At 33.1% G+C, this 11,735-nt stretch overlaps 2 protein-coding genes across 2 annotated transcripts; both read right to left on the bottom strand.

Annotated features, from left to right (window-relative positions):
- Positions 1–805: 805 nt before the first annotated feature.
- Positions 806–3,664, bottom strand: LOC114164078 (primary amine oxidase-like). Its single transcript, XM_028048622.1, has 4 exons — positions 2,337–3,664; positions 1,955–2,068; positions 1,330–1,877; positions 806–1,224 (listed from the first exon to the last, which is right to left on the bottom strand). The coding sequence occupies exons 1-4, from the start codon at positions 3,597–3,599 to the stop codon at positions 1,014–1,016; spliced, it is 2,136 nt and encodes a 711-aa protein (XP_027904423.1). The 5' UTR covers positions 3,600–3,664; the 3' UTR covers positions 806–1,013.
- A 6,736-nt stretch (positions 3,665–10,400) lies between these two features.
- Positions 10,401–10,817, bottom strand: LOC114182197 (uncharacterized mitochondrial protein AtMg00810-like). Its single transcript, XM_028069001.1, has one exon. It carries the CDS (start codon positions 10,815–10,817, stop codon positions 10,401–10,403), a length of 417 nt encoding a protein of 138 aa, XP_027924802.1.
- Between the last annotated feature and the right edge of the window lie 918 nt (positions 10,818–11,735).

Raw genomic sequence — 11,735 nt, 5'->3', positions numbered from 1 at the left:
TATGACTGTGAAATTTTATCACTAATTTACATGTGGTCGATTGCATTGAAAGATCATTGAAAATATATTGTGATATTAACTCTATGGTTCTCTATTCCAAATAATAATAGGAGTACCTTAGGTTTTCATGATGCCTAAGTCTTTCATGAGCACATTGTTCATATGGATGTAACTCCTTATAGTACCTTCGTTTACTCATTTATGTCAAATGTCTTCTTTAATTATTTGTTTTCCAAATATTTATATTATTTGGATTTTTTGCATAAATAAAGTTGATGTTCATAATTCTATTATGATAATGTTTGGTACAATATATATATATATATATATATATATATATATATATTACGTTTTGTTTTGATCTCTATAAAGAATTTGTTTTTACTATAGTTGGGAATATATATGATTAGGATCACATTACATGTTATTTTCATGTAATATAAATGCATAAATGAATATGAAGTCCAAGTGGGAGATGATTAGAAATTTTATTTTTTTAACGTGGGTTATACATATTATTTATTTATTTACATTTAGTTGAACTCATAGAAGTGATCTAAATTTAGTGGGTCTTTATACCACCCGTGGTGAAACTGAAAATGAAAATTAGTTTGGCTCCTTAAAGATTAATGAGAATCCTTACAGGTTTAAAATCAGAAGGATGGTAGTCTCTTTGTCTCCCATCAACGTAGAAACATTAAGAATATTAAGTCCTATTTAGAAATATGTTAATTTGGCTAAGAAAATCGTTGCACTAAAAGACTATCCTCTAGATCTTTAGTCAATACCAAAATGGAAACAGATATGCTTGTCCAATAGTGATAATATAAGGCGATGCTTGTTTGTCTTTATTGCTTATTAATAAAGATGAGAAACATTACTCCAAAATATAAGTAGCGTACAGAATAAAAATAAGATAACGTACAAACTGATAAAATTTATTTCGACCAATGGTAGACATTCTTGTGGGGTCTTCTTCCTACAATCATGATTGTTGAGCCAATAATGGAATCTCAAGCTGAATCATGAGCTTTAGAAGCCGGTAAATCTTCCTCAAAATTGGGAGGCACTGCAAGGATCGGATTTCTCTCAAAGAAATTAACAGGCTTCAAATCAAAACTTGATGACACAGTAGGCATTATAGGATAGTCCTCTTGACATGGTATGTGATGAAATCCTATTGTGTACCACAGAACTATGTCCTTATTCTCAATTCCACGATCCCTGCATATTAAACATCAAACACTTTCACAAATCAATATGATGAAAGGTAGAATTAGCATTGAACCATGACTTAAGAAAGGTAGAATCATGAAAAGAATGTGTGACCTGTTGGACCACACTTGAAGAGTATCATCTCCTTTGCTCTGGTAAGCTAATAAGCCACCAGCCCATTGTTCACTCTTGTTGTATGGAGTGACCCATATTTGATTGTTGGTAAAAGCTGCTCTTTTCTGTGGTAGGTCTTCTGGATCCAGCAAGCTACCTGCTGTGGCACCTGGAACCAATTTGTACCCAACAGGGTTCCCTACCTTTGTTTTCTTCAATGGATTCACCACATGAAACTCATATGGCTCATACAGTTGAAGTCTTATTTGAGCATCTTTCTCTGTCTTTGCCACTTTTCTAACTGCTTTCAAATAACTCTTTCTGGGTGATTCTCCCGGAGCCGTCTCTTGCCTCTTTAAGTTTACCTTAACAAATGAATTGTCTGACCCATCAACATCCATGTCTAGGTAATACGTGATAAAATGGTCATGGATTACACCGATAAGGTTTTCGCTCAAAAGGGTTCCATAAAGATATTCTTTTTCAGGAACTTGGTCCATGTTCTCATAGGTAGTTCCTTTCACCAATAAGATACCACTCAGTCCAACCTGCATAAGACAAATGCATAAAAGTTTCAAATTTTGATTGATTATGTCTCATGTGACTGCCAATTTTCTTCGCTAACCTTTGCTCTGATTAGCCCATCGGTTTGAAATTCCCAATCCATGATATAGTCATAGTTTTGCAGGATTGCTGCCATCCTAACCACTAGTGTCACCTTTGGCCTTGCTTCTGAAACCTGTCAGTCACCACAGCACGTACCCAAACAAACAAAGTTAAGAGATAAAACAATTTTTATTCACAATTAACGAACAACAGCTCCAAAATAGTCAAAGTTCATAATTTTAAGTGTCCATCCATAATTAGAAACTAAAGTACATGGGGATTTGCTTCTAACAGTGTGTTTGGATTATAAGGTCTTTAACGTTCATTGATTCAAACCAAACACACTCACTCACTCACACACACACACTCTAGTATGAGGTTTGCATGAGAGAAATGCTTACGTTGAGGCTAGCGACGGGGGCTTCAGCATGTCTCCAAGCAATGTCACCAGCATAACTCTCAAAGATGCAAATCATGTTGGGTTGGAGATAAGGTGTTCCATCATAAGATGCAAACACACCATCCATGTAGTAAGCATTTCGTGGACAATCATTCAGAGGGTTTAACGGCATTGACTGCAACCCATACTCACCAGCATCTATGTATGTCCTAAAGTACCAATCTTCTGTGGGGTCCATGTAGGGCACAAATAGCTCAGATACGAACCCTTTGTACATTACATTTCTCAGCATTAATGTGTCAGGGTCCCTCACCTTCACCTGTGAAATTATGATCCCTGCTCTTGGGTCAGGTCTGAGGTGAAATTCCCAGTTTGCCCATTTCACCATGTGCCCATCAACACTGAAGCTAGGACCTTTTGGTTGCTCCAAGGATATTGGATTCAGCAGCCTCATCTCCCCTCTCAGCTTCTGAATGGAGTAACGGTAATCAGTGTTGGAAGCATTAGCCACAGGGATGTTTTTGCCATCATCTGAAACAGCCAGCACCTCTTTACTATCCATGTCAACCAAAGCAGTGAAACCCTCGATTGGTTTCATGTAGAAGTTCACAGTGCCTTCTTTGGAAAAGCACTGTACCTTCATCAACCTTCTATTCTCCTCCTCCTCCAGTTTCTCATACCCCCCTGAAGACAGTGACAAGCATACCAGGTCATCTAAATTCAGACCACGTTTGGCGAGCGAGTTGTTGAACTCAGGGCACCTGAGGGTAGCCTCTCCCACCCCGTTCAGGTCCTCTTCAGTAACCATGGGGTACCCAGAAACCAAACCGGTTTCATGGCTCGTGACATGGCCGATTTCGAGGTCCACAGTGAGAACATGAGAGACCCTCTTGACAACTGCAACCACGGAAGCCTTCCTTGGCAAGGGTGGATCACCCTTTTTCCATTTGAGGACTAGTTTTTTGTCTGGTTCTTCAAGGACCACAGAGTTTAGAGTGTAGCTGGATGAGGACTTGAAGAGAGGGTGAGAAGAGAGGATGGTTCTGACCCTGTTGAACTCTTGGATGGTTAGAGGGTCAAGAGGGTGTTGAGGAGTTTCTGATTCAAGGTGATGATAGGTAGGGGATGATGAGTAGAAGGTGTTGTTTGGGGTGTACCATCTTGAGTAAAATTTAGAGTTTGGAAGTGATGGAAGGTGAAGCCATGTGAGAAGTAAAACTAGAGCCAGAAGAAGCACGAAGCGCCATGAGTTTCTGGCTTCCATGTATGGATAGATAGATTGATAAAATGGGTAATATTTGGTTTGGAAGAAGAATTGTTATGACAGTATATAATGAAAACTTTGACGTGAATGCATTTATGGGACTTGTCCTCTGATGTTTATGGGGTCAGGCAGTTAGGAGACGATGATTTGCAATGTTTGGGTCCAGGTGTCTGCAAACATGATCTATGATAACGATACTTGCAGATTAAAATAATGAAAATAATATTTTAACTACTAAATATAATAATTTTGATATCTTTTTCTTTTGATACTATTTATTATTTTGTAAATGATTTTAAAATATTAAAAATAAAAAAATAAAAAATTTTAAAAATAATACCTAAAATAATAAAAGAAACTTGTCAAAATTTAATAATTAAAAAACTATTTTCTTTAAAATAAATTAGAATTCCGTATACCGACCCTTGACATACAAGTCAAATTTTGGCCCATTTTTTCTTTTTCTCAAAATAGGATATTGTAACTAATATTACAAGAGGAACATGAATCACTAGCAATTTAGAATTCGACTATTGGAAGGTTGTCGTTAGAGTAATAGTCACAATTTAATTATTGAACAACTGAATCTGGATTAGTTTAATGTATGTTTGTTTTTTGTTTCTATTGTTATGAATTAAGAGAAAATAATTTAGAAATAAGAAATAAGAATTAGCTACTTTGTAAAAATCGTGTAAAAAAATATTTATTTTGAAAATAATGACTTAGACGACTAAGTATTTCAAGGTATAATTATTTAGAAAAATACATATTAAAAAAATAATAATAATCTAGGAAACTGATTATTTTGAGAAGTAATGATTTAGAAATATATATATTTTAAGAGAATAATAATAATTTAGAAAAATAAATTGGTAAAGTATACGTTTCAAAAAATGTATTTTTGATGAAAATATATGTGGTAAAAAATAATTTTGTAGCAAAATATATGTGAGAACCCCTTTTTGTTTTTCTCTTTCAGTGTACTTACTCTCTCTCTTTCTTTGCTACCATCCAGATAGAAACATCACTCCACTCATCTTGCACCTCTCTTCCTCACAATTTTCTCTTCCCTCTCTCTAACAAACAAAGGGGTTTGGGCTCCAATTCAGTTTCTAAATTTTGCTTTCTTCCTTCTGTAACAACAATCCAATCTGAGACTAGCACAGAATCTTCTCCCCAAGTTGTTCATTCCATCCCTACGTCTCCTTAGGTGCTGAAATCGAATCATCTTCCGGTTGAGAGCTGAATTTGCTTGTGATCATGTAAAAGCAATCCAATCTGAGACTAGCATAGAATCTCCTCCCAAGCTGTTCATTCAATCCCTATGCCTCCTTAGGTGCTAAAATCGAATCATCTTCTAGTTGAGAGCTAAATTTGCTTGTGATCATTGAAAAGGTAAGGGAAGCTAACCTTTTTACTTAAATTCGTATAGAAATCTATTTGATGAGTCTGAATTGCATGTTTAAGTGTTGAAATGATGTTTGAATTGCATGAATTGGTGAGTGATTGATTTGTGTATGAGGAATCTGGGCTGCTGCATGTGGGAACAGGTTCATAATCTGGTATTTTCGCCTAGGCGAGTGACTCTCGCCTGAGTGAAAACACCAGGAAACCCACCCCTGTTCCTGCGCGAAGTCTCGCCTAAGCGAGCTGGGGTCGCTTGAGCGAGAGACACTCTAGTCTAAGCGAACCAGCTTAGCCTGAGCGAGAGTTCGCCTAATTTTTTGTTCTTGCCACTGTTAGGGCCTCGCTCAGGCGAGACTGACTCGCCTGAGCAAGATGGCCTCTCGTATGGGCTAGATTGTCTAGCTTGAGCGAGAGCCACTATAGTGGGGTGCTTCAGTTTCTGTTTTTATCAGTAAGATTATATGTTTTAATGTGGTTTTGTGCAACTAGTCCCTTGTATGTTTGGGAATGTCATTATCAATGTATTGCATGATGAAATTGGATGAATATGAATTATGAGGAGTTGTGGTTGGAATAGAATTTCAAGGGAAATTCAGGTGAACTTGTTAGTGTGTGTAAGGACGTGAGGAAACCATATTGGTTGGTATCTTGAAACTCCAATAATCATTCACGCTCAGATAGAGCAGAATGGATTATGTCGTGAGGAGTAGCAAGAGGTCCTAGTCTTTGGACTTGATCAAGTCCTAGACGCGAAAGAGACTTACCCTGGGAACGGTCGGGTGAATACTCCTTGTGTCCAGACTCTACAGAGTCTGGGAACCGTTACAGGTGCAAGCCACCAAGAGCTCCAATGTCGCTTACACAATCTAGATATCGAGTCTAGAATTATATAATCGAGCTATGTGTTATGAATGATATTTCTATTGTGAATTGTATCATTTCCTCTTATTTCAGTTAGCTTACCCTTCTTGTTTATGTTTGCTTGCCCTTGTGTGTTCTCCTTTGCAATGATCACCTACGGTTGGTGTGAGCAGAGCCGAATCCAGATGAAGATACCCCTCTTCTGAGCAGGAGTTGATGTTTTACCGAGAGGTTCCGCGGTAGTTTTTGGGTTTGATGCTGTGGAGTTTTGGAATGTGCAGTTTATCCTTTTTCTTGTACCTACACTTGCCATGAGTGTTTTCATGTGATTTTTGGATGACTGTACCAGCTGTATATATAAAATTTTATATGACAGTTATATCCTTCTGTCTGTTTTGCTTGATCATAATATAATGTTTGATTTGGTAGTGTGAAAGCTATTAAATAGGATGTTACAATATATATTTAATTTTTTTAGTAAGGAATTATTAGTTTTGTGTTGAATTATGTAGTATTAACATCGATTAATTTAAAATTAAAAACAAAAAAAAACTTAGCTATAAATTAAATAAATAATTTAAATGTAAAAATTTAAATGATATTTAACAATTTTGTAATTAATAAAATTGTGCCCCTAAAAAAAATTGTGCCCCAGAAATTATTGAAAATGTAGATAAATAAGAAAGTTGATTTGTTTTTGTACTATGTAAATATATTAGTAACACGCAAAAATGTAGATAAATAAAATTTGTGCTTAGAAAATACGATGGAAGAGAGAAAAAAATTTATTTTTATTTTTAAGAAAAAATAAAAAATAAAATATATTTAATAATAAAGTTTTGATGTTTTTTATGTTTCATTATAATTATCAAAATACATACAGATTGAAAAAAAAAGTAAAACAAATTTTTAGAATTTCTCATAATTTCACGACGTTTCTTCTGGTGACAAAATTTTCAATAGTCAAACTTCTTTTGGATTGATCATTTTATTAATCAAGAATCTTGTGTTTGTCAAATTCAAACACTATGTTATTTGAATTTGAATTCGAAAAAGGAATTATTTGTGTTGTGTTGAGTTAAAATATGTAGTATTCATATTTATTTATTTTAAATTAAAAAACAGAAAATAAAACAACTTAGCTATAAGTTAAATAAGTAATTAAAATATAAAAACTTTAAATGATACTTAAAAGTTTTATAAATAATAATAAAAAATTGCCAAACAAATTATTGAAAAATTGATTCAATAATAAAGTTAATTTGTTTTTATACTATATAAATATATTAGTAACATAAAAAAATGTGAATGAATAAAATTTATGTTTATAAAATTACAAGATTAAAAGATTTGTCGTTATTTTCTTAAAAACTTGAAATTGTAAATATTCAATAATAGAATTAATGATATACATAAAGATTTAAAAAGTAAAATAATTTATTGATTTTTGTATGTTAATAACATTAGAAATATATAACATATTTTTTTTTATTAACACAAAAAAAGCTTTTAATGTATGTCATTTTAGATATTTTTTATGTTTGATAAAGGTTCAACGTCATAAAAAAAACGTTAAATTGATGTTTATTATCTTTGAACAAACGTGGATTAATAATTAAAATATGTTACATTTGTAGCATGTAGTAGAAATAACATACATCAATTTGTATATATTTTTTTTATTTTACACTAATATTTTCCTCCATTAAAATTATGAAAAATTAATATATAATTGAAGAATATATCACAAAAATTTCTAGAATTTTCCAATGACAATTATGAAATAGGAAAAAATGAGTGAAAAATACTACAAAAAAAAAAACTTAGAATTTGTGATTAATTTGAGGTTTTTCAACTCAAATCTTCACAACTTTGAATCTGTCATCAATATCTCATATATGAACATTCAACAATCGAATACAAAAAAGAAAAGTTTGAGCCAAAATGCAAAAACACAAAAATGCAATCTTTAGGACACACGTGAATGAAAAACCAACCTTAATGCAAAATGCAATTAAGTATAATGAAAGCTTGAGTCCAAATCGAGGACTCCCTCAGAACAAACGTTAAAGGACGTCAAACTATTCTAGATTTGACGTTAAATTCAAAATTGATGTTTGTTATGAGGATGCCTGCCGTCAATTTTAAAAAAAAAATAAAAAAAATATTACCGCTCATTTTTAACATTAAATCTCGCTACATTCAACGTGAAACTGGTGATGTTACAAACTTTTTTGCATTAATGATTGAGAGTTAAGTATCAAACAATAGGACTCATAAGACAATTATTTTTTGTGTACCATGGTGTTTGACAATACAATCATCATTTTGGAAGACTTTGTTTTCCGGTTTATTTCAATCCAATTCTTAAAGATTTGTACTACCTTTGAAGCTTCATTTATTTGTTGGATTGTGGTACAGATATTGATCTCTATATGTTTGTTCGAATACCTAAACTTGCCAAACAATGTAGACTCCATTTCATCCCATTTGTACACAAAATTAATCAGTATGTCAAAATCATAACAAATATGTGTACAAGCAACAAACACATTAGAATATACCAAGTACAATTTTTGGAACTTCCCATAATTACAATCTTTTGTCTAGCTACACATTTTCTTACCAGTCAAATCTCTTCTGGGTTAATCATCTCCTTGACCAAGAACCTCTTGTTACTTTTTTTCAAATTCAAGTACAAACACTCTTTTAATTTTAACTGTAGTTATATATTAATTGTATCACAGGTGTTCTGTCTCCAAAGTCGAAAAAAGAAAATACATAATAAAAAATCTTCTTTCTAATAATGTTGTGTAGTGAGGTTAGAGAGAAGGGGTAAGAGGCTTCAACGTTTCCGTTCAAAATATCCACAAAATATGGGCCATGGTGGTGCAGAACCTACATAAAAGTCTGTCTCCTACCTACATCAAATCTCATAAAGAAATCACACATAAACTAACATTTCTCTAAATCAAACACCACACAATGACCAAAAGCTAAAAAAACTGTCCTTTTCTTACCATAATCTTTAATGAAAAAAATAATTGATTAGTTTCTTAACTAATATTTTTAGTGTCTCATATTGATTAACACATAAATAATAAAGTAAGATAGGAGACATAGAATGATATATAGTCACATCATCTGATTAATAAAAAATTAAACAATGTGAATTTAATTAAAAAAAATATAAAAATTTTCAATATACAATAAATTAAAAAAACTCAATTAAAATCCACAAATAAACTTAATTTTTTTATCGGCATATACTTAAAAATTGATTAATTATATTTATTATATACTCTTATTTTCGAGTGACATTTTTACGAAGATATTATTATTTATTCAATTATGGTTTTCTGATGTTTGACGTTCAATATTTATTAATTAATTTGGTGAAAGATATGGTTTGAGGTCGTTAAATATTAACATTTTGAACATGAGTTTATTCATTTCCGATAAATTTTTGATAAATTGAGTTTCAGATTTGTACATATTAAATTATATTCATCATGTTATCATTAAGACTGTGGTTTTTTGAATATATTTACTGTTGAAGGATATTTAGGAGGGTCAGATTTGTGTGGATGTTATGCATTCATAAGTTGTTATTTAGTTATTTTGTCTCTCCATGTAATGATTATAATTTGTAAGTATTTCACCCACTATTTCAATAACCCTTCTTATAATGTTCTTGCTTTGATCACATCAAACAAAAAAATACGTAACTATGATAGGTAAAAGCTATCTATATGCAATCTGAAATTGTGTTATCTATTTTATCAAATTATACTGTTTAAATAGACTGCAAAATAAAAGAAAAAACTGTTCTCCTTCACTCTGCCGAAAATTAATGGGCAGTTTTCTAATAATAGGGTAGCTAATATTTAGCTCTCACAATCTCCTAAGATTTGGTCAGCATAAGATCGTTATTCAGAACATAACTTTAAATAAAACATAACAAATATGCAATTTTAAAACATAGAAAATATCTCCTAACAATCCCTCCCTTAAACTAAATGTCCAAAGACTTTAGTTTACATCTGATGCTGCAATCATGCCCAACATACGTCTGATTTTCATAAATTGCTCCAACTTAAGTGGTTTAGTCATTATGTCAGCAATTTGATTTTGAGTACTGCAGTGACTCAGCTTGATTTTTCCTTCTTTGACAAGGTCTCTTAAGAAGTGAAATCTAACATCAATGTGTTTACTCCTACCATGAAATACTGGATTTTCAGACAATTTAATAGCTGAATTGTTGTCACACAGAATGAGAATATGCTTCTGTCCTTTAAAACCAATGGTCTCCAAAATTCTCATGATCCAGATATATTGACATGCACATGAAGCTGCAGCTATGTACTCTGACTCTGTAGTAGATAGTGTCACTATTGGTTGTTTTTTAGATGACCATGAAACTGCTCCAGTTCCTAATGAAAAAACAAAGCCTGATGTGCTCTTTCCATCATCTACATCTCCTGCACAATCACTATCTGTATAGGCCACTAGAGTTATATCTTCTCCCATTTTCTACAACATGCCCAGCTCTGTAGCCCCCTTTATATACTGTAGGATTTGTTTGACAACATTCAATTGACTTTCTGAAGGATTCTCCATGAATCTGCTAATTAGGCTGACCACATACATCAGATCAGGTCTGGTTGCTATGAGATACATAAGGCTTCCAACTGCTTGTTTGTAGAGTGTGGCATCTGCTTTAGGTCTTGTGTCAGTTCTGGAAAGCTTCATTCCTGGAACAATTGGATTCTTTACTGGATTGCACTCCACCATATTAAATCGAATCAATATTTCATGTGCATATTTTCGTTGACATACAAAAATACCATTTGTATTCTGCAAAACTTCAATTCCCAGAAAATACCTCATATTTCCCAAGTCAGTCATATCAAAAAATGACATCATAGACTCCTTAAACTCATCACACATACCTTGATCATTGCCAGTGTAAATTAAATCATCCACGTATAGACTTACGATCAAAATTTACCTTCTTTTGCTGACTTTGTGAACAAAGTATGTCCACAAAAACACCTTTCAAAGTCATTTTGTAAGAAATATGCCTCTATTTTGTTGTACCATGCTCTAGGTGCTTATTTGAGCCCATAGAGTGCCTTCTTCAATTTATACACCTTTTCTTCCTGTCCCTTTTCTATAAATCCAGTTGGTTGTTGAACATATATTTCCTCCTTCAGTTCTCCATGAAGGAATGCGCTTTTCACGTCCATTTGAAATATAAACCACCCATTTTGAGCTGCCATGGATAAGATTATGCGAATAGTATCTAGTTTGGCTACTGGTGCAAATACCTCTGTGTAGTCCATTCCATAATGTTATGCATAGGCATTTGCCACCAGTCTTACTTTAAACTTTTCAACCTCACCGTTCTCCTTGAGTTTGGTTTTGTAAATCCATTTTACTCTAATCGGTTTTACATCTTTGAGAGCATGAGCTAACTCCCAAGTTTGATTTTTCTCTATAACCTTCATTTCTTTCCCCTTTGCCTCTTGCCACTTCTTGCTTTTGATTGCTTCTTCAAATGTTACTGGATCAGTTTCAGCTGCTAGCATAGCACTAATATTGCTATCATTGTATATATTGCCCCATTCTTCATAGTCTGTCATCCATATTGGTTTTCTTCTATTTCTTTTTGCCTTCCCTTCAGCTGGAATCTCAAGTGTGGGAGTGTGAGAGTCATTTCTGACAACTTGTGATTCTGGTTGCTCCTCCTTCGGTTCAGATTGTGAGTCACTGCTTTCTTCTACAACAATTTCTAGATGATTTTCTACTCCACTCTGCTCCCAAATCCAGCCTTTGTTTTCTTCAAAAATAACATCCTTGCTGATT

The sequence above is a fragment of the Vigna unguiculata genome, chromosome 1 (genome assembly GCF_004118075.2).
Source record: "Vigna unguiculata cultivar IT97K-499-35 chromosome 1, ASM411807v1, whole genome shotgun sequence".
In the NCBI taxonomy this organism is placed as follows: Eukaryota; Viridiplantae; Streptophyta; class Magnoliopsida; order Fabales; family Fabaceae; genus Vigna; species Vigna unguiculata.
Note: the sequence above shows the minus strand (reverse complement) of the source record. Positions and strands in the feature narration are given on the sequence as shown.